The following is a 26,415-nucleotide window of genomic DNA, read 5'->3' as shown; positions in this document are numbered from 1 at the left end:
ACTTCTCCTGTGTAATTCCTTTTGAAGACACTTTCACCGGCGATGAATCTCCATTGTTTCTCCTTGTATTTGCTTAATTCCTTGTGTCCTCTCTCTTCTCAAAACACATTGGAGGGAAGATCAAAGGTTTCTTATCTCTGACCTTTTCCTCCAATGCATTTAGAGAAAAAGACAAGGAGAGGGGATACAAGTAAATCAAGGTGATACAATTGAGATTCACCCCTAGTATGTATTATTTTCGGTATCCCTGTCACACCCTGATCTGTTTCACCTGTCTTTGTGTTGGTCTCCACCCCCCTCCAGGTGTCGCACCACCCTCCCCATTATCGCCAGTGTATTTATTCCTGTGTTCCCTGTTTTTCTGTTGCCATTTCGTTTTGTCCGTCAAGCCTACCAGCGTTTTCCCCTTGCACCTGTCTTTTTCAATAGTTCCTGTTTTCTAGTTTTCACGGTTTTGACCATGAATGGATGCAGGGTTCATCTGTCCTTCTGCCTCACCCGCCGGCGCAGGGTTCTTCTTTGTGGAGAAGAAGGACAAAACCCTGTGCCCGTGCATCAACTAACAGGGTCTCAATGACATCACGGTGAAGAACCGCTACCCGCAACCACTCATCACCTCGGCCTTCGAGACGCTTTAGGGGGCCACCTTTTTCTGGAAGCTGGAACTATGGAATGCCTACCACCTGGTGCAGATACAGGAAGGGGACGAATGGAAGACTGTCTTCAATACAGCCAGCGGTCACTACGAGTATCTGGTCATGCCATTTGGCCTTACCAACGCCCCTGCTGTGTTACAGGCTTTTGTTAATTATTTCTCTGCAACATGTTGAACCGGTTCATCTTTGTCTACCTTAACGACATCCTTATCTTCTCCCGCTCCGCCCAAGGTTGTCCAATGCCTCCTGGAGAACCAGCTTATTGTGAAAGCGGAGAAGTGCGAATTCCATCGCTACACCATCTCCTTCCTGGGTTACATCATAGCTGCAGGGAGTGTACAGATGGATCCAGGGAAGGTGAGAGCGGTGGTGGATTGGCCCCAGCCTATATCCAGGGTGCAGCTGCACTGTTTCCTGGGATTTGCCAACTTTCAAGGCAGCTCTATCCGGGGTTACAGCACCCTGGTTTCTCCCCTGCTTGCACTCACCTCTCCCAAGGTTCCATTCACCTGGTCCCCAGCTGCTGAACAGGCGTTCCGGGATCTCAAACACCGTTTCACCACAGCTCCCATCTTGGTTCATCCTGACCCATCCCGCCAGTTCCTGGTGGAGGCTGACGCTTTGGATGTCGGAGGGGGGCTGTCCTGTCACAGCGTTCTGCCCTGGACCTCAAGTTACATCCCTGCACCTTCTTCTCCCATTTCCTCAATGCCATGGAGAGGAACTATGATGTGGGGAATCGTGAGCATCTCGTGGTGAAGATGGCATTGGAGGAGTGAAGGCACTGGCTGGAGGGGGTAGATCATCCATTCCTTGTGTGGACCGACCACAAGAACCTGGAATATCTCCACAGCGCCAAGTGTCTCAATTCTAGGAAAGATAGATGGGCCCTACTTTTCACCCGGTTCAACTTCTACCTCTCATACCAACCAGGATCCAAGAATTTCAATCCCAACGGCTACAACACCAGAATCTGAGACAATCCTTCCCATCTCGTGCCTGGCAACGACACTCAGCTGGGGGATAGGGAAGGTTTGTAAGGCGCAGCATTCCCAGCCAAAATCCGGGTCTGGATGCTTATTCCTGATGCTGTCCGCTCCTCGGTCCTGGAGTAGGTCCTCTCCTCCAGGCTTACCTGCCACCTTGGTTCCCGTTGGACCCTGGCCTTTGTGCGACAACGCTTTTGGTGGCCTATCCTGATTCCTAACGTTTCTGTGTTTGTTGCCTCATGCACGGTCTGTGTTCAGAACAAGACTCCTCGGCAAGCTCCGGCTGGTCTCCTTCAACCTCTGCCTGTCCCTCACCGTCCCTGGTCTCACATAGCCCTGGACTTCGTCATGAGTCTCCCCCATCTGATGGGAACACCACCATCCTGACATCGGTTTTCCAAAGCCGCCCACTTCATTCCTCTCCCCAAGCTACCCTCTGCCAAAGAGATGGCCCAGCTCATGGTGCAGCACGTCTTCCGGATCCATGGACTCCCAAGAGACATGGTCTCCAACCGGAGTCCTCAGTTCTCGTCCCGGTTCTGGAAGGCATTCTGCACACTCATTGGGTTGTGGTCAGCCTGTCCTCCGGGTTCCAGCCCCAGTCCAACGGCCAGTCGGAGCGAGCCAACCAAGACTTGGAAACAACTCTTTGCTCCCTGGTCTCCGCCAACCCCACCACCTGGAGCCAGCAACTAGTGTGGGTCGACTACGCCCACAACAGGATTCCTTAATCTGCCGTGGGTCTCTCGCCCTTTGAGTGTTCCCTGGGCTGTCAGCCCCTGCTCTTCCTTGAGCAAGAGGTCGGCCTACCTTCGGCCCTCTGTACACATCACACTTTTCATGTGTCTAAAATCTAAAATGTGTCTTGTTTCTAGACAGGGCTCATCCCAACAATAAGCCCCGCCACCCAGAGTATATTCCTACGCTCACACACACACACACACACACACACACACTGAGCAGAACAACGTGTAGTGTGATGAACTGACTTAAGCCCCAATGATGCTCTCTTGGCAAGGCACGCCAAGTAAGCTGGCTGCCGACCAAAAGGGAGGTAGACACGAGACAGAGAGAGATCATTTGGACTGGTTTTCGCAGTCTTTTTCAATAAAAAATCATTACATTTTATGCTGACTCTTTTTATTCAGAGATTATTGACTGTCAATGTTTTGTGGTATACTGGATGAGATACTCAGTGTGCTGTGATACTTTTGATCCAGTAATTAAGACAAACAATTTGTATTCAAATGAACAGACTATTCCTTGTCTGTTAATTTTGTAAGTAGACCACATATTCATTTTTGGTCATCTATGAAAAGGATAGCACGAAACTTAGCATATCTTGATCTTATCTTCATGGCATGGCTCTCCTTTGAAAAACGCATTTAATATTTACAGGTTATTGCTTCACAGAGCTGGACATGTGTACGCAAATACTTGTCAACATTTGAAATATTTACCATTGTGTGTGTGCGTGTGTGAGAGAGAGAGAGAGATAGGGAGAGAGTGACTGAGAGAGAGAGATAGGGAGAGAGTGACTGAGAGAGAGAGATAGGGAGAGAGTGACTGAGAGAGAGAGGCATGCACACCAGTGAGACATAAAGCAGCAGGTTAGCACGTGTCTGTGTTAGTGGACAGCATCTATGGTGCTGAAATGCACAGGCTGCGGGAGACAGGGAAGCACCCGAGGATATTCAGCACTGCTGCAACCTACCTATGTGGTTCAAGCTGCTTCCTAACAAAAATGAATATGTTACATGTTTGAGTAGGCTACTATATGTTTTATTGATGAGTCAACAACAACATTTGAGATGCATCAACTATCAATTCCGTTCTGAATCTATCTGTCTATCAATCCGGTGAGAGGTCACACGTCAAATAAAATTAGCTAAAATACGCCGCTTTGTGGCCACATTGAGTAGGACTAAAACGTCGGCTCCGTGCGTAGAGAAACTGACGGAGACGGAGATGAGAGGGAGAGCTTGAGAGTACCGAGGAGGGATGGAAGAGAGCGGGAGAGAGAGAGAGACTGTGATTTTTCTTTCTTTTCTCGGCCTCTTTAAAAAAAATCTAATTGCCCCGTTGGGAGTCCGGGCCAGTATTCAGTAGGCAGGACCTTTTTGCAGCTGCACTGCCTATAATTGGCATTCCTCCACGAGTGGAACCACAGTCGCAAATTCGACCAAAACCACCCCAAAACAAATTACCCCCCCATCCATCCCTCTCGCTCAGTTCGACTCGTTAGTCTATCGCAAACGTCACTCATGTTGCGTGGGGCGGGAGAAGCGAACTTGGAGTTGAATTGACGTCCGACAGAGGGAGAGAGATAAGAGAGACACAGAGAGAGGCAGAAGATACATGAGCCTGTCTTTGACAACCTGTTCAGTGAGACGTGCGCATCTCAGCTGTTCCGCTTTGGGCCAAGGAGTCCATCACATCGTTCTCAGTCTGCGCACATACTTCCACTGGCAAACAGTAGGCTACTTGGAGACGCGAGGGGAGGAGCGGTGTAGTGTATGGAGAGTGGGACTTTATTTTGATAGCCTATAATTTCCAATAACCTACGCGGGACTGAACTGTTTAAAGAAATAAGAGGCGTAAGAAATAAGGCAGATTCAACGCCGAAAGGGAGAGAATCGGAGTGATTTCGGACTGCATGGGTTTATGAGGACTCCGCTTTGTGGATACAAGGAGCGGCTCGAGCCCCCTAAAGAATCCAAACGAATGGTTCCGTGCGTTAAAAGTTACCCGGTGAATTCTTATCACATTTCTACTCTCTTTTGAGAATTGGTATACATCGAAATTGGAACTAAGAAATTCTACGAACCCGGAAATACTTAAGTGGGGATACCTACATGTACAACGAATTTATGGTAAGACATCTAAGGTGGTCTTGAAACGGAATTATCGCTGAGCCGCGTCGTAGACTTCGTTTCAAGACAGCCCACCCGCTGCTGCGCTGACTACACCTCTGAGTAAGGTAAATGAAATTCGACAATATTGCTGTCAGTGAACCCATTTACTGCGATGTTTTTCCAATATGCTTCACTTATGGACAGACACATTGACAGTAGGATACTGTCTTAAAAGTTTGATCCTGGATATATTATCTTCCTGCATGTTATAGCCTACGATTTGAATATGCTTGTATTGTATTCCCTAACTAGGCTAAGTAGACTATTCAAACGTGGGACGTGTGTAACCACCCGTTTATGTGGAAAGGTCGCCATCCTCAATGGGGTGAGGTCAGAGAGCGCGTGCAGACTTTAGTTGCTTTTGAGACACACAAGTTGCGCTAGATATAAACTACTATACACTATGGCCTACTTTTCTAAAATAGATAATTGCATTTCCCATTTAGTCATATTATGGGTCATCATGCAGACTAGGAAAGGCTCAATCAGTCGCCAATTTGAGTGACAAAGTGCATCAATAATTTTTATTGACTCGTTTACTACAACGTCCCTTTAATTGCCATTCGATTAAACCACAATACCACATGTCAGGTAACGTGGTCGATTTGGCACAGTTGTCTATTGTTTATCACTCAATTTTTATCGCCTGTTGGGTGAGGAATGTAGCCTATTGGTAATCTTGGAAATGTTCAATTTTTTTTCGAATGAATGCTACGGCTTTTGTCCACAGGTCCTGTGTGTGTGTGTGTGTGTGTGAGTGTGTACGCGCGCGCGTGTGTACACCCACATGTGCTTAATATAGGCTATGCGGTGGTGATATGCAGGTAGGTGCATGACCCCGGCACTCAGGCCACCATTTGAAATATTGTTATGCTCGCTGCCCTTACCTGCCGGTTAGCAATTTCAGAAATAAACCATAATTACTTTAGGCAATCCTGTCAATCCCGAGAGGACAATGGCAGAGCTGTCCTGTAATCTTTTGATATCCAGAGTCTGCAACTGAATTGCCCGTAGTTTAACCCGGTTTGAGACAATGCATGCGATTCGAAATTACTTTAACCACACGAATTATTAGGATTGTATTATCTGTGGAAGGGAGTTGACACGATTCCCGGACAGAACAAATATATATTTGATAGACTCCCCACTTGTTCTCTCGTCTGGATTATAAACTAGCCTACTGTAGCTGTTACACTCCACAATCTACCGTGGCTCCTTTGATCTAGTCACGGTGCTCTCATGCCCTCTTCTTATTCACTCAAACCTGCTCTTCTCTCTCTCAGACTATTTCCAGGTTATGAGGGATCGAAGCTAAAGATGGAGCTTTTCTGGATTTTGTTATTTTCTATCATCCACCCATACACACGAGGGCAAGGAGTTTACGGTAAGAGATACGAAAGTGTGTGTGTTTGTGTGTCCATTCAGTTTAATATGATGGTAATAAGTGGCGCAACTATTGAGTTATTGCACAGTGGACACAGTCCGGTTTGGTTAATTTTTCCCCCTATTCATCATATGATCTTAATGGTCTTGTCCCAGTAGCCTACATGTCCTTTATCGGTGTCATTAGGCTATAATATTATTAAAATTAACAATGATAATAATTGGCCTAATGCATATCCACCTCTGGCTTGCTTGGCACATTCAAATGGTCTGTCATAAAAATCTATTTCACATGAAAAGTTCATTGTAATGAGAAAAGGTAGGAGGCTTACTAAACCCTCGGTAATGTCTATTAAATCACCAAGAAGAGCATGGCCTCGGGCGGATTCCTAGTAGGCTATTGCATAATTACCCTTTTGAAACCTACATAGTTATCATTGAACATACTACGGGAGCGGCACTGTCATATCGAGTAAACTGCCGATTAAAAAGGCACACGCTGCCTAACTAAATAGGCTAATTAATAAGAATGAGGTCTGAAAACTCTTCCAGCCGCTACAGCTGAACTGCTACAACTGTTTTGTTTACTTTAGGACCATAGGATATTTTACTCTTGTGACAGGCACCACAGTATGTATACCTTAGACCTTATAGGGGAATCGGCACTCTAGTTGAGAAAAGCATGTTTCTGCGTAACAGAATGGCGATGACAGTATGACGAAGGAACAGCTTGAAGCCAAGTAGATCATCTTCGGTGCAAATTGGACAGGTAGCCTATGCTCATTACATTACAATTATGTATAAACCAAGGAAAGCAGCTGCAATATTTAAAGCTCTCTGATCACACCTTTACCCTTTCCAGCTCTCCAAACAGGGGCACGACACACTCTAACTGTTAAATGTCAAACGCAGGCCGGCTATTTAATTTAAAATATATATATCTTAGTAAATATTTTCACTAGCCTTACTTTGAGAAACGGTCTGTCAATGGCGATGTGTCTGTCTACTTTGAGCGTTGGTCCAAGTAACCGGAAGGTTGCTGAATCGAATCCCCGACCTGACAAGGTAAACATCTGTCATTCTGCCCCTGGGCAAGGCAATTAACCCACTGTTCACTGTGCACCGAAGACGTGGATGTCGATTATGGCAGCCCCCCGCAACTCTCTGATTCAAAGGGACGGGATAAATGAGGAAGAAACATTTCTGTTGAATACATTCCGTTGGACAACTGACTAGGTATCCCCCCATACTTCTTGCGAAAGCCTAAATGTATAACATGCATTGCTAAGGTTATGCATTGTGCTGTTGTCTGATGTAGCCTATAGTATTTGCTCAGTTGTCCCATGGGCCCTGTACAGTGCGGATTAGCACCATGGTTGCACTCGAAGTAATAAGTATGACCTCAAACTAGTTAGAACTTTACGTATGGTCGGGCTTGGCGTTGCGGATCCGAATGGGTTTGGTGAGCTCATCCTGAATAGATCGTTTTGAATTCCCCCTTTTCTTTTGCGGGCTATGTGAATGAATGCATATAGCACGCAATACAAATGACCTCCTAACGTACTAGGCCCATTAAAAAATGATCTTGCGCAAACCCACAAGTTTACAGGAGATGAGAGAGAGTCTAAAGTCAGTATTATTCTATTGCATTCTTGGTCATGATGATGATTCTTAGGTTTAGACTACGAGGAGGAAGGACCTTAGCCGTAATAATTCCCTGTGCAATCAGCAAACGCGCCTGGTCTCCTGCTGCCTCGGTTAAATATGTTACACAGGTGCGATGTTACACAGGTGCGATGTTACACAGGTGCGAGACGGAGAATTATGCAAGAACAGTAGAAAACGTCAGGAGATCTGCCGTGAGCTTGGCACACGACTGTGTATTGAGAAGCTTTAAAATGGCTTTTCCTGTTTTTGGAATGTTCTCACTTCCTATGGAGAGACCGATGCAACTCGCTGTCCGCTGGGAACTGAATGCCACAAGCACGCCTGACTTGATGCTACTGCTCCGAAAGCCCTTTTATACCTATCATATTCGTTAGCCCTGTCATGAAGTAAATAAGTAAGCCCTTTCAGAACCAGAACAGCCCACAGGGTTAGCCTTTCTCCTGTTAATGTTGCCTGAGGCAGCTTATTGTACAAGTAAAAAATAAAATACATTGTAGGCCTACATTCCCTGCCTGGACAGGACACAAGTGGATGTAGGCTTTTCTTTAGATACTGTAGTGGCTGACGCTACTGTTGCTATCTCACCTCGGACTCCTGTGATCCCTCGTTGCTTTACTGTTCATCGATTGTGCTGCTTTGCATTTCAATATTGTTGTCTGAAGCTTCCAACACTCACTCACTCTTCCTCATCCTCCACACTCAATCAAGAGTGGTGCTAACATGAGAGAGACAGAGGGAAATAGAGAGAGCTTCTCTATTGAGGGGTCGTTATACAATCGAGGGATCAGCTATGTATTGCTACACCTAGGCCTAATGGTGTAATTCAGATTTGAGCATGGTCAGGCTGACCCTATATCTATGCCTGAAAAGGAAAACTTCTACCCAGAGGATGGAGAGCATGGACACTCTTTCCTCACAACTGATGAGATAATTTAAACAATTATTGGATTGTCATGAAGGGTCACTAGTTACACTAAGTAATGTTAATCATTTCTGTGCAACCAAACATACATTGTGCCATTGATTTCCATGTCAATGCGCAGGTTGGAATTCACTCTCTCTCACTCATGGAAGGCTATGTGGTATAGTTGTTGATACACACACACTTTATCTACTACTGTATACATTAATTGAACTAATGGCATCTCTTACTTCGTTAAGGCCTGTGTCCTAGAAGACCAAAGGTATAGTGTCCGTGACCACCCAAATCTCCAGTGACTTTAACTCTTCTTCTTCCTCATCCTCCACACCTTTTTGTTTGTTTCTCTCTTTTATGTCTCTCACCGCCTCGTGCGTTTATTTTGGATGCTGAATATTGCCCTTTTTTAATAAGCATTCATAATTTATCCATGGCTGTGAGGCAGGGGATAGCGAAGGAGGGAGGGAGCGAGAGAGGAAGAGAGGGGGAGCGCAGCTAGTGATTACAATCTTCTCACTTTTCTGCCCTCACTTTCTCTCTCTCTCTCAAACATTCACACACACACACACACACACACACACACACACACACACACACACACACACACACACACACACACACACACACACACACACACACACACACACACACACACACACACACACACACACACACACACACACACACATATTCTCTCTCTCTCTGTTGGTCTCTCTGCACGTCCATGCAGTATTTAAGTATCAGGCTCTAAATAATAAAGCAAGGTGACATAGTCCACAATGAATGGACAACACCTGCTTACTTTCCATGACCAAACCACACTCTGTCTGAAGTTAACCTTGCAATTAAAATGCAAAGCCCAGAGAGTGTGTCCTGTGGTCTAGCAGTGTCCTGTGGTCTAGCAGTGGCCGTCCTGGCTGTAGTCACACATACTCCTCTTTCTACTGGAGACTGGGGTTCAATCCCCACTCCAACCCTTTGTACTGTTTCTCCCACCTACCTGTCTCCCCCTCTGTGAATTCTTTACTGTCTAAAATAAAGTGCAAAACAATATTTTATAATGAAACACATTCCATAATTGTTGAGAGATTACTATTTTGTCGCATTCAGAAGGAAGATTTTTGAATGTAATGATGCCAAATATTTCCTTCAAGGCCCTACTGGGAGTTTGAATCGTATCAGGAATGTAAAATGGATTGTCAAATGAATGGCCACACATTACTGTACACGCACGCACACACACACTCACACACACAGAGTAAAATAGGCACCTCTGAACCTTTCTTCTGAACCTGTGTGTATTGTAAATACTTTCTTCGCTGTCCTGATATTTTTAAACCTGACTTTACTCAGATTCTCACTCATAGGTTCTCACACCGACAATGACAATCTTCTCGATTTTCTGCTTGCCCGCACGCATGCACGCACGCATGCACACACACACACCCACACACTCTCACCCCACTCACACACGCACGCCGTGTTCTTAAAAACTCTGCTCCACTCTCGCCCCTCACCAGTCAATGTCGACCATTGTTGACTGACCTTTCCTTCTTTATTATTCTTTAATTAAAGTCCTTGAGAGTTAATTAGTTAGGTAACTTGCCATGAAAAAAAAATGTAAAAGAAAGAAAAGAAGAAAAAAAAGAGAACTGGTGCCTTATGGTAAATTCGCAGACCTGGGTTCAAACACTACTCGAAATCATGTAGAATACTTCAGCTAGACTTAATTGTGCTTGCCTGGCACAATTGAAAACAAATAGGCAGGGTTTGAACATTTTGCAACTATTCTGTCTGTCACTCCGCTCCAGGCAGACTAAAGCAAATGCAAAAGATTTCAAGTAGTAGTTGAACCAAGGTCTGGAAAAATCTGCCACCGCCGTTAATTAAGAAACCACACATCTTTTTCCGCCACGTTTCACTTCCCTTTTCTATCCACCGGCTTTCCTTTTATTTACCGTTGTGAATGGAAGTATTATCCTGCCACTTACTCAATAAGGCAGCATAAACTGTATTGAGTCCCCAAGCCCCATACAATGTCAGTCAGGAGCCATTTTCAGACAGAATAGAGGCCACAATGTCTTTCTTTTAAGCTGGGAAAGAGTAGAAGAGAGTGGAGGAGAGAGAAGATGTTGACTGGGGACTTGGAAGGTTGAGAGCTGAGCTATTCTTTCTCAATCTATTTCCTCTATCTCTTTCTCCACTCAATCTCCATCTCTCTCCTCGTTTCTGGTCTATCTTCTCTCATTCTCCATCACCTCTATTTTTCTCTGATTCTCTATCTCCTATCTTTTTCTCTCTAACCTTTCTCATCTATCTACTTTCTCTTTCCCTCTCTCTCCTTTCATACTCTCTCAGTACCTCTCACTTTGTAATATCCTCCTATAGGCAGAATGAAGTGGAAAAGCACTATAGATGGAGAATTGATCTCACCCCTGAGATAGAGAAGAGAGTGAGACAGATATTCTGTGTTTGTGTGTGTGTATGTCTCCTGCTCTTTCTCTGTGTGTGTGTGTGTCTGCCCTCCCCTCCTTCTCCAGTTCCATCTAGTTAGTGCCGCTCTGTTGTTGTTGTCAGGGGGTGGGAGGCTGGATAACAGCTCAGTGTTATTGGGCCTTCCTCTCCATTTGTGGCTCCCAGCAGGTGGCCTTCTCTCCTGCCCTCTCTCCTCTCTCTTACACATGTACACACATACACAGACACATAAGCATGCATGCACAGACACAAACACACACACACACACACACACACACACACACACACACACACACACACACACACACACACACACACACACACACACACACACACACACACACACACACACACACACACACACACACACACACACACACACACACACACACACACAAATCCTTGAGAGAGAAGGATAGTTAATTCACCATTTCCTCTCCTTTCCCCAAGTCCTTGTTATTTATTTATGTATTTTGTATTTATTTATTATTTGATTTATTTTATATAATTTTAAAAAACATACATTCCACACCTGAAGTGAAGCCGCTTCAATCAAATTCTCAAATCCCTCTGGCAGCCCCCCCCCCCTCTCCCCTCCCCCACAGACGTTATGATTTTTCAGCCGTATAGAAACAGGCTACCTGGGGGCAATACCAGAATAGATGGTCTAATGATTATATCTCTTCGCAGTAAAATCTGCAGAGCTGAGATGATTGTATGCCCCATATATTTAATATTTTGTTTGTGGCAAGAATTTTGTATGGTGCAGCTGTCAACATTAAGTTCCTCAAATGACAAACAAATTTGGGTCCTTAATATAAGGCAGACAGACAACTTCCCTAACCCCCCCACCCCCCCCTCTCTGTTTGCCTCCTCCATTTCTGCGGTAGTGCCCCAATCAATTGGTTGTAATCTTGTATTTAGCAAGCCTTCCCATATATTTCCAATAGTTGCCTGTGAGACATTGCCTGTGAGACATACCATTCCTTTACATAATATAATTAAAAAAATAGACTTCAAAATAATTTTTTCTATTTTATTTTTTTATTTTCGTCAATCAGTATATTTGACTTTAACCATAACATTTGTAATATCCTCCATCTTTTCTGGAGGATGAAATTGGAATTGTAACCAAATGCCTGGCTTGTTTGAGAAAGGGAGATAGATACTTTGAACAAGGTTTGGGTTTCAATTAACCAAACCTCTGAAGTTGTAGTCTGTGTAAGGGCAAAAAGTTCAATTTTTGAACAACAGATGAGCTTTTCTTAGTAATCTACTGGAGAACCAATTACTGTTTAAGTAAACATTTTGTATAAGTGAAGCTTTTAGTGAGAGGTTTAATATTTAATCATTTTAGCCCACCAAACTCATTCATTATAATATAGACAGGCACGTTTTATCTTGTCTGGCTGAGAGTTCCAGATAAGGCTAAAACATTTTTTCTCATATGATTTGAAAAACCAGTCATCTGGAGTAGGCTAAAGACTTAATCAGTGTAACTTTCCCATAAATAGACAGGTATTTACCACAGTTGCAGGATCTTTTCTGTTTTTTTCCTCATTTTCTATTGAAATGTATTGTAGAGAGTTAATTTATATATGTTGTGACGTGAATATCAAGGATGTCTACTTCACCATCAGACCATTTTACTGTTATTTCATGGGGTTCCGGCAGTGTGGTTGGCTGGGTAGCTGGCTAAAGGTACACAGAAATTCTATTAACCTCAGGTCAGAGCCCAAGTCCCGATCCACTGGGGTTTACTGTAGCATCAACCCCTGGCCCGACGGGCATGTTGGCTTGCGGGAGCTAGCAACGTCGCAGCAGCCAGGGCCACCTCCCAACGGGACAGTTTATCCCCAATGCTTCCGCCAATTAACTTCCGTGTCAGGGGTCGCCATCTCGAGGTGCACGTCCCACTAGGAAACTTGATGAAGTGAAGAGAGCTTTACATGGTTAGGGAGGGAGGGAAGGTGGGAGGAGGGTGGAGGGAGAAGGAGAAAGGCCCTGACAGCATCAGGAATGAAATGCTTAAACACAGTGCTGATGAGCTGCAGGATACCTTATTAAAATTATTCAACCTGGTTGTGGAGAGTGGCTGCTTCCTTGACATTTGGAACCAGCGGCTCATAACCCCCATATATATTAGAACCTAATAACTATAGGGGAATATGTGTCACCAGTAACATGGGGAAAATGTGTTGCTGTATTCTCAATGACCAAATACAGACCTTCCTCACACAACATAATGCTCTCAACAAAACCTAATTGGCTTTCAATCCAAACACAGAACAACAGACCACATACACACATTACACACACTAATAAACCAGCATGTTCATCAGAAAAGCAGAGGAAAAGTATTTTGTTGATTTTAAGAATGGTTTTTGATTCCATGATGAATTATGTTACAAAAATCTCCAAAGTGGCGTTGAGAGCAAAGTTTACGACGTCATACAAACTATTTACACTAACAACACATGTAGTATTAGACTGAACAATAATAAAGTAAAGTGAGACAAGAATGCAGTGTAAGTCCAACCTCGTTCAATGTCTACGTCAACAAACTAAAAGTGTTGCTGGACCGATCTGCAGCCCCTGGACTCACCCTCACAGATGAGGAGGTCAGATTACTTCTCTATGCAGATGAACTTGTCCTACTGTCATCAACAGATCAAGGTCTACCCAGATGACCTACTGTCACCAACAGATCAAGGTCTACCCAGATGACCTACTGTCACCAACAGAGCAAGGTCTACCCAGATGACCTTGTCCTACAGTCACCAACAGATCAAGGTACACCCAGATGACCTACTGTCACCAACAGAGCAAGGTCTACCCCGATGACCTTGTCCTACTGTCACCAACAGAGCAAGGTCTACCCCGATGACCTTGTCCTACTGTCACCAACAGAGCAAGGTCTACCCAGATGACCTACTGTCACCAACAGATCAAGGTCTACCCAGATGACCTACTGTCACCAACAGATCAAGGTCTACCCAGATGACCTACTGTCACCAACAAATCAATGTCTACCCAGATGACCTACTGTCATCAACAGATCAAGGTCTACCAAGATGACCTACTGCCACCAACAGATCAAGGTCTACCCAGATGACCAACTGTCACCAACAGATCAAGGTCTACCCAGATGACCTACTGTCACCAACAGAGCAAGGTCTACCCAGATGACCTTGTCCTACTGTCACCAACAGATCAAGGTCTACCCAGATGACCTACTGTCACCAACAGAGCAAGGTCTACCCAGATGACCTTGTCCTACTGTCACCAACAGAGGAAGGTCTACCCAGATGACCTTGTCCTACTGTCACCAACAGATCAAGGTCTACCCAGGTGACCTACTGTCATCAACAGAGCAAGGTCTACCCAGATGACCTTGTCCTACTGTCACCAACAGATCAAGGTCTACCCAGATGGCCTACTGCCACTAACAGAGCAAGGTCTACCCAGATGACCTTGTCCTACTGTCACCAACTGAGCAAGGTCTACCCAGATTACCTACTGTCACCAACAGAGCAAGGTCTACCCAGATGACCTACTGTCACCAACAGATCAAGGTCTACCCAGATGACCTACTGTCACCAACAGATCAAGGTCTACCCAGATGATCTACTGTCATCAACAGATCAAGGTCTACCCAGATGACCTACTGTCACCAACATATCAAGGTCTATCCAGATGACCTACTGTCGCAAACAGAGCAAGGTCTACCCAGATGACTAACTGTCACCAACAGATCAAGGTCTACCCAGATTACCTATTGTCACCAACTGATCAAGGTCTAACCAGATGACCTACTGCCACCAACAGATCAAGGTCTACCCAGATGACCTACTGTCACCAACAGATCAAGGTCTACCCAGATGACCTTCTGCCACCAACAGATCAAGGTCTATCCATATGAGCTACTGTCACCAACTGATCAAGGTCTAACCAGATGACCTACTGCCACCAACAGATCAAGGTCTACCCATAGGAGCTACTGTCACCAACTGATCAAGGTCTACCCAGATGACCTACTATCACCAACAGATCAAGGTCTACCCAGATGACCTTGTCCTACTCTCCCCAACAGATCAAGGTCTGCCCAGATGACCTACAACCACCAACAGATCAAGGTCTACCCAGATGACCTACTGACACCAACAGATCAAGGTCTACCCAGATGACCTACTGTAACCAACAGAGCAAGGTCTACCCAGATAACCTACTGCCACCAACAGATCAAGGTCTACCCAGATAACCTACTGTCACCAACTGATCAAGGTGTAACCAGATGACCTACTGCCACCAACAGATCAAGGTCTACCCAGATGACCTACTGTCACCAACAGATCAAGGTCTACCCAGATGACCTACTGTCACCAACAGAGCAAGGTCTACCCAGATGACCTTGTCCTACTGTCACCAACAGATCAAGGTCTACCCAGATTACCTACTGTCACCAACAGAGCAAGGTCTACCCAGATGACCTTGTCCTACTGTCACCAACAGATCAAGGTCTACCCAGGTGCCCTACTGTCATCAACAGATCAAGGTCTACCCAGATGGCCTACTGTCACCAACAGATCAAGGTCTACCCAGATGGCCTACTGCCACTAACAGAGCAAGGTCTACCCAGACGACCTTGTCCTACTGTCACCAACTGAGCAAGGTCTACCCAGATTACTTACTGTCACCAACAGAGCAAGGTCTACCCAGATGACCTACTGTCACCAACAGATCAAGGTCTACCCAGATGACCTACTGTCACCAACAGATCAAGGTCTACCCAGATGATCTACTGTCATCAACAGATCAAGGTCTACCCAGATGACCTACTGTCACCAACATATCAAGGTCTACCCAGATGACCTACTGTCGCAAACAGAGCAAGGTCTACCCAGATGACTTACTGTCATCAACAGATCAAGGTCTACCCAGATGACCTACTGTCACCAACAGATCAAGGTCTACCCAGATGGCCTACTGCCACTAACAGAGCAAGGTCTACCCAGATGACCTTGTCCTACTGTCACCAACTGAGCAAGGTCTACCCAGATTACCTACTGTCACCAACAGAGCAAGGTCTACCCAGATGACCTACTGTCACCAACAGATCAAGGTCTACCCAGATGACCTACTGTCCCCAACAGATCAAGGTCTACCCAGATGACCTAATGCCACCAACGGATCAAGGTCTACCCAGAGGACCTACTGTCACCAACAGAGCAAGGTCTACCCAGATGACCTACTGTCACCAACAGATCAAGGTCTACCCAGATGACCTACTGCCACCAACAGAGCAAGGTCTACCCAGATGACCTACTGCCACCATCAGATCAAGGTCTACCCAGATTACCTACTGTCACCAACTGATCAAGGTCTAACCAGATGACCTACTGTCACCAACAGATCAAGGTCTTCCCAGATGACCTACTGTCACCAACTGATCAAGTTCTAACCAGATGACCTACTGCCACCAACAGATCAAGGTCTACCCAGACGACCTACTGTCACCAACTGATCAAGGTCTACCCAGATGACCTACTGTCACCAACAGATCAAGGTCTACCCAGATGACCTACTGTCACCAACAGATCAAGGTCTACACAGATGACCTACTGTCACCAACAGATCAAGGTCTACCCAGATAACCTACTGTCACCTACAGATCAAGGTCTACCCAGATTACCTTGTCCTATTGTCCCCAACAGATCAAGGTCTACCCAGATGACCTACAACCACCAACAGATCAAGGTCTACCCAGATGACATACTGCCACCAACAGATCAAGGTCTACCCAGATGACCTACTGCTACCAACAGATCAAGGTCTACCCAGATGACCTACTTTCACCAACAGATCAAGGTCTACCCAGATGACCTACAACCACCAACAGATCAAGGTCTACCAAGATGACCTACTGTCACAAACAGAGCAATGTCTACCCAGATGACCTACTGTCATCAACAGGTCATGGTCTACCCAGTTGAACTACTGTCACCAACAGATCAAGGTCTACCCAGATGACCTACAACCACCAACAGATCAAAGTCTACCCAGATGACCTACTGCCACCAACTGATCAAGGTCTACCCAGATGAACTACTGTCACAAACAGAGCAAGGTCTACCCAGATGACCTACTCCCCCCAACAGAGCAAGGTCTACCCAGATGACCTACTGCCACCATCAGATCAAGGTCTACCCAGATTACCTATTGTCACCAACTGATCAAGGTCTAACCAGATGACCTACTGCCACCAACAGATCAAGGTCTACCCAGATGACCTACTGTCACCAACAGATCAAGGTCTACCCAGATGACCTTCTGCCACCAATAGATCAAGGTCTACCCATAGGAGCTACTGTCACCAACTGATCAAGGTCTACCCAGATGACCTACTATCACCAACAGATCAAGGTCTACCCAGATGACCTACTGACACCAACAGATCAAGGTCTACCCAGATGACCTACTGTAACCAACAGAGCAAGGTCTACCCAGATAACCTACTGCCACCAACAGATCAAGGTCTACCCAGATGACCTACAACCACCAACAGATCAAGGTCTACCCAGATGACCTACTGACACCAACAGATCAAGGTCTACCCAGATGACCTACTGTAACCAACAGAGCAAGGTCTACCCAGATAACCTACTGCCACCAACAGATCAAGGTCTACCCAGATAACCTACTGTCACCAACTGATCAAGGTGTAACCAGATGACCTACTGCCACCAACAGATCAAGGTCCACCCAGATGACCTACTGTCACCAACAGATCAAGGTCTACCCAGATTACCTACTGTCACCAACTGATCAAGGTCTAACCAGATGACCTACTGCCACCAACAGAGCAAGGTCTACCCAGATGACCTACTGCCACCATCAGATCAAGGTCTACCCAGATTACCTACTGTCCCCAACAGATCAAGGTCTACCCAGATTACCTTGTCCTACTGTCCCCAACAGATCAAGGTCTACCCAGATGACCTACAACCACCAACAGATCAAGGTCTACCCAGATGACCTACTGCCACCAACAGATCAAGGTCCACCCAGGTGACCTACTGTCACCAACAGATCAAGGTCTACCCAGATGACCTACTGTCTCCAACAGATCAAGGTCTACCCAGATGACCTACTGCCACCAACAGATCAAGGTCCACCCAGATGACCTACTGTCACCAACAGATCAAGGTCTACCCAGATTACCTACTGTCCCCAACAGATCAAGGTCTAACCAGATGACCTACTGTCACCAACATATCAAGGTCTACCCAGATGACCTACTGTCATCAACAGATCAAGGTCTACCCAGATGACCTACTGTTTCCAACAGATCAAGGTCTACCCAGATGACCTTGTCCTACTGTCACCAACAGATCAAGGTCTACCCAGATGACCTTGTCCTACTGTCACCAACAGATCAAGGTCTACCCAGATGACCTTGTCCTACTGTCACCAACAGAGCAAGGCCTACAGGAAGAACTTCACATTCTTTGGGAAGACAGCATCAACTGGGCAATCAACTTTCAGAAAACCGTAGCCATGACTTTCCTGAAAAAGGCCAGGAATCAAAGCAACAGACACTCTTTCAAATGAGGAAATAACATGGTTGAAAATACCCAATGGTACAACTACCTGGTTTGGCAGTGAATGCACTAAAATTAAAATCCCGCAAAGCATTTTACTCCATGAAAATACAAAAATCCTATCCAAATCTAGTGCAAAATATTCAATTGTGTAATTTTACCAATTGCACTATATTTTTAGTGAGGTTTGTGGTCCAACCTGTAATTATTATAAGCGTTGGGAGAAAACCCCAATAGAAAATCTGCATAGCGAATTCTGTAGAATCATCCTAAATATCCAAAATAAGTACAAAATAATGCATGCAGATTGAATGAGTGGATGATTCCCTTTAATTGTAAACATAAAGAAAAGGACACTTAAACTTTGCCACCATTTGAAATTAAGCCCCAAAACCTCCTTACAATTTTAATCACTGGATTCCCAAGAGCTTAAACCTGATGTCAGCTGTTAAAAATATTAATAACCTTATTATCCAAACATAGGGAAATCAATAAGATTGTTACAGAAAATAAAACCTATTTGACAAATTGGGAAAATGAAACAAATAACACAAGAAACAGAGACAGATCCTCGAACAAATACAGGCCCAGGTACCACCAACTGGCTCCAGAAAAAGGAAGACACAAAGAGATTTTCTACGAACATTAATTTCATGAAGAATTTGCATTGTATTTAACTTACAAGTAATACATAATGTAACCATCATCCATGTACATTTTGTTGTTTATTAGCCATTCATTCTTTTTATAACCTTATTTTTATTGAATTACATTTATCGAACTAAGATTTCACAATACAGCAGGAGTAGTGTTGCACCTGTGTACATGATTATGTACTATTAATATTACTACTGGAATGAGCTGTATTTTATTATCCTCATTACATTGTACTGTATTTATGCTGTACCACTATACTGCTTTGGCAATATCTACAAATTGTATTTCATGCCAATAAAGCAATCTGAGAGAGAGTTCTGTGGAGAACTTTGAAAGAAAGTTTTGTAGTTTGTCTTTTGTCTGCTCGGTCAGATGTTTTCAAGAGGGGTGGGGTTGGTAGTGATGGGAATTCAGATCCTCTTCATGGCCAAGGGGCAGAAAAATAGAAAGGGTTCAGTGTGTGAGAGACTGTGTATGCGTGTGTGTGTGTTGGCTATGACTTATACATGAGGGCGACAGAAGGGGCGTGAGTAACGGTGAGAACATTGCTTACTTCAAGGACAGCTGTATCTCCCTCCCCCTTTGCTTGTTTTGTTTCTTCCCCCCCCCTCTCTGTGTCTCCTTGTTCTCATCTTCATTACTTACTTTCCTTTTATTATCCTTTCATTTTTTTCCTTCATTTGATTTCATGCTCTTAACTTTCAATCCTTCTCTTTGTCTGTAGTCTTTCCCTCCCACCTTGTCTCCATTCTCTCTCTCTCTCTGTCTCTCTCTCTCTCTCTCTCTGTCTCTGTCTCTGTCTCTGCCTCTGTCTCGTTATCAGGGACGGACTAAACCACCAGAGAAAACTGAAGTGGTGAGGGAGAGCCTTAAAGGAAACCATCTACTTTATTGAAAAGCCAAGCTTTTGACATAACTTCCAGCTCTTGTGGGTCTTTCTACGCTTTATGACTGATCTTTTATGACTGACCATTAAAGATGGTTCCCTCAAATACCAGTGAGATGGGGCGGCAGGTAGCCTAGTGGTTAGAGTGTTGGGCCAGTAACCAACATGTTGCTGGGTCAAAGCACTGAGCTGACAAGGTAAAAATCTGTCTTTCTGCCACTAAACAAGGCATTTAACCCACTGTTCCCTGGTAGACTGTCATTTGTTCTTAACTGTCTTGCCTAGTTAAAACAATTTTAAAAAGATCTTGTCAATTGAGATTATACCTTGAAATGTAATTTTGTACCTACTGTACAAAAAGCAAAAGATAAATGTATGTGGACTGATTAGATACTGATGTATACAGTAGCTACCTGTTTTGATACATTACATTTGGAAAGTACAGAGCTGCTATAGGTGTACTGCACACTTGGAACAGCAGGCATGGTGTGCAGGTTCAACATGTAAAAGTCTCATGAGAATGCATTTTTGACCTTCCGTGAGACTTTTCCAGGACTGTGTCAGACCACACTGTGGCCTATGAGGACCAGCTGACGTTGTGGTGTATGTAGACTAGCAGACAGTATGGTGAATATGAGCAACAGCTCACCCTGTGTTTATGAGGTCTCAATACAGTACACAATGTGGCTTAGGTTTGTGTGAAGTTGGGGTGTTACAAACTATAAAAACATGCATTCCTAAACTCTGAAAAGCTTTTGTATCTGTCATCATGGTCAGGTTCAACCTATCCCCATGTTCTCCTAAAGTAGACTGAGAGTGAGGAACAGCAGATGACTTCTAAGACTTCTATGCTTGTCTTAACTTGAAGACAACTAAGTGAACTATCCCTGGAAAGCTAACCCCTGCTCATACAGTTCTGTATGCACAATATGTTTGGCAGAAAGAGGGACACAAGTCTAGTATCTACCTAGTAATGTGCATTCCTAAACACAGGAGAAAAAGAGTGATCTGTGATAGTATGAAATGGCAATGTAACTATCCAGAAAATCCTCCCTATCAAACTGTCTTCGAGTATCCCATCCACCTCCGTCCAATCTGAAAAACCTTGTCATGATTTACCTGTCACCCTGTATTTATTTATTTTATTTACTTAACCTTTATTTAACTAGGCAAGTCAGTTAAGAACACATTCTTACTTACAATGATGGCCTAACCCAGCCAAACCCGAACCCGGATGACGCTGGGCCAATTGTGCGCTGCCCTATGGGACTCCCAATCACGGCCTGTTGTGATACAGTCCAGGATGGAACCAAGGTCTGTAGTGACGCCTCTAGCACTGAGATGCAGTGCCTTAGACCGCTGTGATACAGCCCAGGATGGGACCAGGGTCTGTAGTGACGCCTCTAGCACTGAGATGCAGTACCTTAGACCGCTGCACCACTCTCTATCAGCAATAATCCAACCTTTCCTACCTCACTGGTACATTGCTGTCATTAATGACACCTGAATCAGTAACGGAGTTAACAAAAAATAAATATAACAACAGAGAGGTGACAGCAGCCCTGCTGCTAGGGAGCCTGGGAGAAAAGGGAGTGAGTCAGTGATTTACGGGGATCCTCACTTTAAGACATCGTCCCGTGAGTAGAATAGAGACGCTATGCATTGGGAAGCTGCAGCTTCACTTTGGTCTCACAGAGGATGGTTTCCCCTGGCTCTGACGGGCCCTGATGCGCTTGTGTGTTAGTTGTATTATGCCTGAAAGGGGATGAAAGAAGAGAGTATTTACTTCATTGGAGAGGATATGGAGAGGTTCTCTCTCTCTCTCTCTCTCTCCCGCTCCCCCTTTGCTGGTCCTTGTGTCATCTCTTCCCCAGATGTTATGATGCCTTTCACACACAGTATCTCTTCTTTCTGTCCTCTGTATCTCTTTTTCCATCATCCCCTTTCAGTTGACTCTTTCCACCTCAACTTCTCTCTCTCTCTTTCTCTTTCTCTCTCTCTCTCTCTCTCTCTCTCTCTCTCTCTCTCTCTCTCTCTCTCTCTCTCTCTCTCTCTCTCTCTCTCTCTCTCTCTCTCTCTCTCTCTCTCTCTCTCTCTCTCTCTCTCTCTCTCTGTCCCTCCAGCACCCTGCAACACAAACACAACCTGTTCCGTAGGGCCATGAATTATTTATCCCCACTGTCAATCCCGGTGGTAGAACTGGGGCGCCATGTGAAGAAGAGAGGGAAGGGGGAGGAGAGAGGAGGGGGGCAAAGGTATATTCCTGCATGCCTTAGAAAGAAAGCCACAGCAATGTCTTCCTTTTGTATAAACACATTGATCCACAAAGCACACACAATTTAGAGCATAAGGTGACACTTTAGTTGCTTTAGAAAAAGAACAGGGACTTCCTCTGGGCAGATATACCATGATGTACCCTGTTGAGGCATGTACAGGTGTACTAACTAAGTGTCAGTGCGACTTGGTGTTTTTCCCTTAGCTTGGATACCAGGGATGGAACAAAATGTGTGGGCACTGGCCAGCAGGGCAAGTTGACTGCTACTTGCCTGGAAAAGACCCAGCACTGCAAAATTGTTTTTGTGAATGTTCCCAGAACATGGTTGCCATTTTTGCCAAATTACTAGAACTTAATATATTTTTTGTATATAGGGAAATATGTGATAAATTAGACATACATTAAAGCAACAGTGAAAATCTCACTTTTAAAAGTTCATATTCTGTTAACTCTTATCCAAATAATGTTGTTGAGACATCCTATACTCATATTTGTGGCCAAAGCATAAATTGGAGAAAAAAACACTTCCAAACCCCACCTCAAACTTGTATCTCAAACATATACTTGCTCAAATACTTGCTGTTTGCTCATAGAACATGATGCAATTTCCCAGAGGAAGATGACCTGGCCAATCAGCGGTCTGGAGGAGGATCTGGCCTATCAGAATTAATATTTTTTATGACCAGTATACCCCCGCACCATTCTGTTGTTTGGGGTACGCCCACACCATTCCAACACAGAGAATCTGCTATAAAACATACTTAATTACAATTTTTGGTGAAGGAAAAATATTTCACTTATATTGTAAGTAATTATAGGTGATATTTCATAAAAATCTGGAAACACTGGGCAGTTACTTTAAAGTAATATTTAGGGATTCAATAAAATAGGCCCGTAGAGTTACACTCTTTTATACTTGTTATGGAATGCAGGCCTCAATATAGATGTCCGACCTTGAACACAAAACATAAACATTCAATTTGTTACACAACACCTCTCTCCTCTTCGCTGTTTTACTGAGAAAAATAGCGTGTCTGCAAACTTTGCAAGGACTTAGTTGCACTTTAGGTGCTGTCAAAAGTACTGACACTGCTAAAAGTTGAGCTATAGCTCGTGCTATAACTCATCTCTACTTGAATATTTAAAACGCTCTATGGCCAACATCTGAGGATGAGTCATCAAAAGATGGTGGCTCTTTAAATATATTGTATACAATCAATTGGCAACATGTTTCATCCTGCAGGTTTCTCTTGCACATTTTGCTCACCATATTGATTGATAGATTTGACTCATTCAGTTTCATTGAGTGATTATGCAGCAGGTTTTTATGAAGAATTTACATTGTTTTAAAAGTAGTTTTGAGATTTCCTGAAAAGTTTTTGGGGAAATTGTAGCTTGGGTTTGTTTTTGGGATTTTGTTTTGTGTTTAATGCAACACCCGTGGGAAGTGTGCAGATGCATACACACAACATAACGAACACCGCCGCTGTACAAATGCAAGCATGCAAACAAACACTTACACTCGCACACCCTCCCACACAAACACACCCCACACAAACATATTCCACCCACCCACCCCACACACACACACACACTCCCCCCTATCTATTCTATTTATTTCACCACAATATAATAACATACAGTCTCTATTGGAATGCGTGACAAATCCTCATCAGCAGCATAGCCTGACACCGGCCAAGTCCCAAATGGCTCCCGTAACACTATTTAGTGTGCTACTTTTGAACGGGCCCTTTTGAACGGGCTCTGGTCAAAAGTACAGTATTGCACTATATAGGGAATATGGTGCCCTGTTAGTTATTGTCTCTGGAAGAGTTTTTCCCCTCCTGAAATGGGTCAATCTAGCCAGCGAAACGTGCTGCCGGGCCATAACTCAACAACAGCAGTGAAGGTGTCAAGGGCAGGAGGGCGGAGGACGAGTCTATTGTCTTACAGAAGCAAAGAGAAGCAAAGAGATGGTTATTTGAGGGATGGTTTTGGGTCAATTCTAATCTTACTGGAGGTGAGCATGTGATTTTAAAGATCTGTTTTTAGATCAGGTCTAACTTTCATTTATTGTGTGGGAGAGTGATATTGTTTAAACTAATGTCAATGGATTGTAGATGGATTGGAGTTGGAGGTGAAAAGGAGAATTAGTTGAGAAACATTTTGTTGGTGTGAAAATGTATACATTGTTATAGCATGGTTAATTATTTGATAATGTTTGTTGTACTTGACCTGAAATCCAGATTATTTCCATCATAGATCATTTTGATATTTTATCACTTCTAAATTATCTTCAATTACACAGCATTCCCTAAGTGTTCAACAAAACAGGAAGAGACTAGACAGCAACGATTTTTTAACAAAGAAGTTAGTTTTGGCACTTTTGATGCCATGCCTTCCTTTCAACGACACTACAATAGGAAATACCTGAGAGTAAAATGTGATAGGCTCAATAATCTACCCTGTTGATTGGATGTGGGCCTGGTTACCCAAAAGTATCGTAAGGCTAATTTTATAATTAGAACCTTCATAGGAGCATCGTTAAATCTCAGAGCTGTTTCCCAAAACCATTTTTAGCGAAGTTGCACTTGAAAACGCTTGTTATTTACCGACTGCCTCAGACCACTTGTAGAACACATAAGTACGTTGTTAGTTCCATTGTTACCCGTCTACATCACTTTATACACAGAAGATCTCTGTTAAACATATAAACAAGCTCTTTGTCTGTTTCTCTGTGACTACAAATACAAAGTTGCCAATGTCTTTGCAATTGAACAAGCAGAGGATAATGTTGTGATGTGAATATCGTTAATATGATGACATGCTATTTATCGAATAATTAATTATGTGAAATTATTACGTGATTCAATTAATCATGTAACAATGAACTCATTAGTAACCTGGGGCACCACGGGAAAAGTTTGTTGAATGAATTACCGTTTTCCGAATTAACTCAAGAACATCAGAATCTCAATATCATAGCAGTCATTTCCCCATATCAGACTCATTCTGAACGTCGCATAATCCTATAAATCTGCGCGGACACTAGTCTACATGATGATTCAGCGACTCAGCGATTGGCTTAATTATTTATTTACTAACTAACTAAATAATCACACAGGATAGATTATACGTTGATTACTACATAATGCAATGTAAAGTCCCTAGTGGACTAACCTGATATGACTGCTTGGTACACAATGAAAAGGGGTGGGGAAATAAAGAGTGGGAGAGACAGAGAGACAAAGGAATTCAACTATCATACATACACTTGAATAATACGCTCAACGTAAATATGGATATTTAACACCCCAACAACCGCTCATTCGGATTTAGAAATGCGATGTACATATTTACGCTTGTACGTCTTTGCCGTGTCTCAGTTGAAATCGCCCAAAACATCTTTGACGGATAGTTCGACAGAAAGTCTCTGGTTGTGTAAGTCTCTAGGTTGTCCGCCAGAGATCACCATGTCCTTAGTAGTTGTAGTAGTAGCTTTCTTTGTTCTGGCAGTGTTCTTTAGACTGGAAACATCAGACGTTCCAATGGTCATTTGATAAGATCTTCCTCATGTCTTTGGTCAAAGTTCTAGACTACTTTACATGCAGAGCTGCAGGCGATTTCTCTAAAATCAGATTTAATCTTCTCACAAATAGTTTCATATTTAATCATATAAGTTTTACAACATTTAGATGAAACTCTGACATATACATTGTGAAAGCTCTTAACGTTAAAGTGTTTCCATTATAATGATTTGACATGCTTGTTCTTTAAGTCCCTCCTGACCATTTCCCCACATTATTTACATTAGAAATATTGTTTCAATGTCCAACCTTTTGATGTTAAAGTTTTGGCGCAGAGTCTCTCTTGACTTCTCCATACTGCAGTGCATGAGACAGGAAGTTTACGACCGATCATAAACTAGAACCGCGAAGGCTCTGTATATGGGCTGCATGATGGCTATTGATGATTTGTGAAAGTCGCGAAA

The 26,415-nt window shown here is 43.9% G+C and overlaps 1 protein-coding gene across 1 annotated transcript in view; it reads left to right on the top strand.

Moving 5' to 3' along the window:
• Positions 1 to 3,944: 3,944 nt before the first annotated feature.
• Positions 3,945 to 26,415, top strand: part of LOC109895575 (MAM domain-containing glycosylphosphatidylinositol anchor protein 1) — a 410,076-nt gene continuing 387,605 nt past the window's right edge. Inside the window, exons 1-2 of the mRNA XM_031830541.1 lie at positions 3,945 to 4,625; positions 5,844 to 5,944. Coding sequence (XP_031686401.1) covers positions 5,878 to 5,944 — 67 coding nt within the window. The 5' untranslated portion in view covers positions 3,945 to 4,625; positions 5,844 to 5,877. The remainder of the gene's footprint in view (positions 4,626 to 5,843; positions 5,945 to 26,415) is intronic.

This window comes from Oncorhynchus kisutch, linkage group LG8 (assembly GCF_002021735.2).
Source record: "Oncorhynchus kisutch isolate 150728-3 linkage group LG8, Okis_V2, whole genome shotgun sequence".
NCBI lineage: Eukaryota > Metazoa > Chordata > Actinopteri > Salmoniformes > Salmonidae > Oncorhynchus > Oncorhynchus kisutch.
This window is presented reverse-complemented; position numbering and strand designations above follow the sequence as displayed.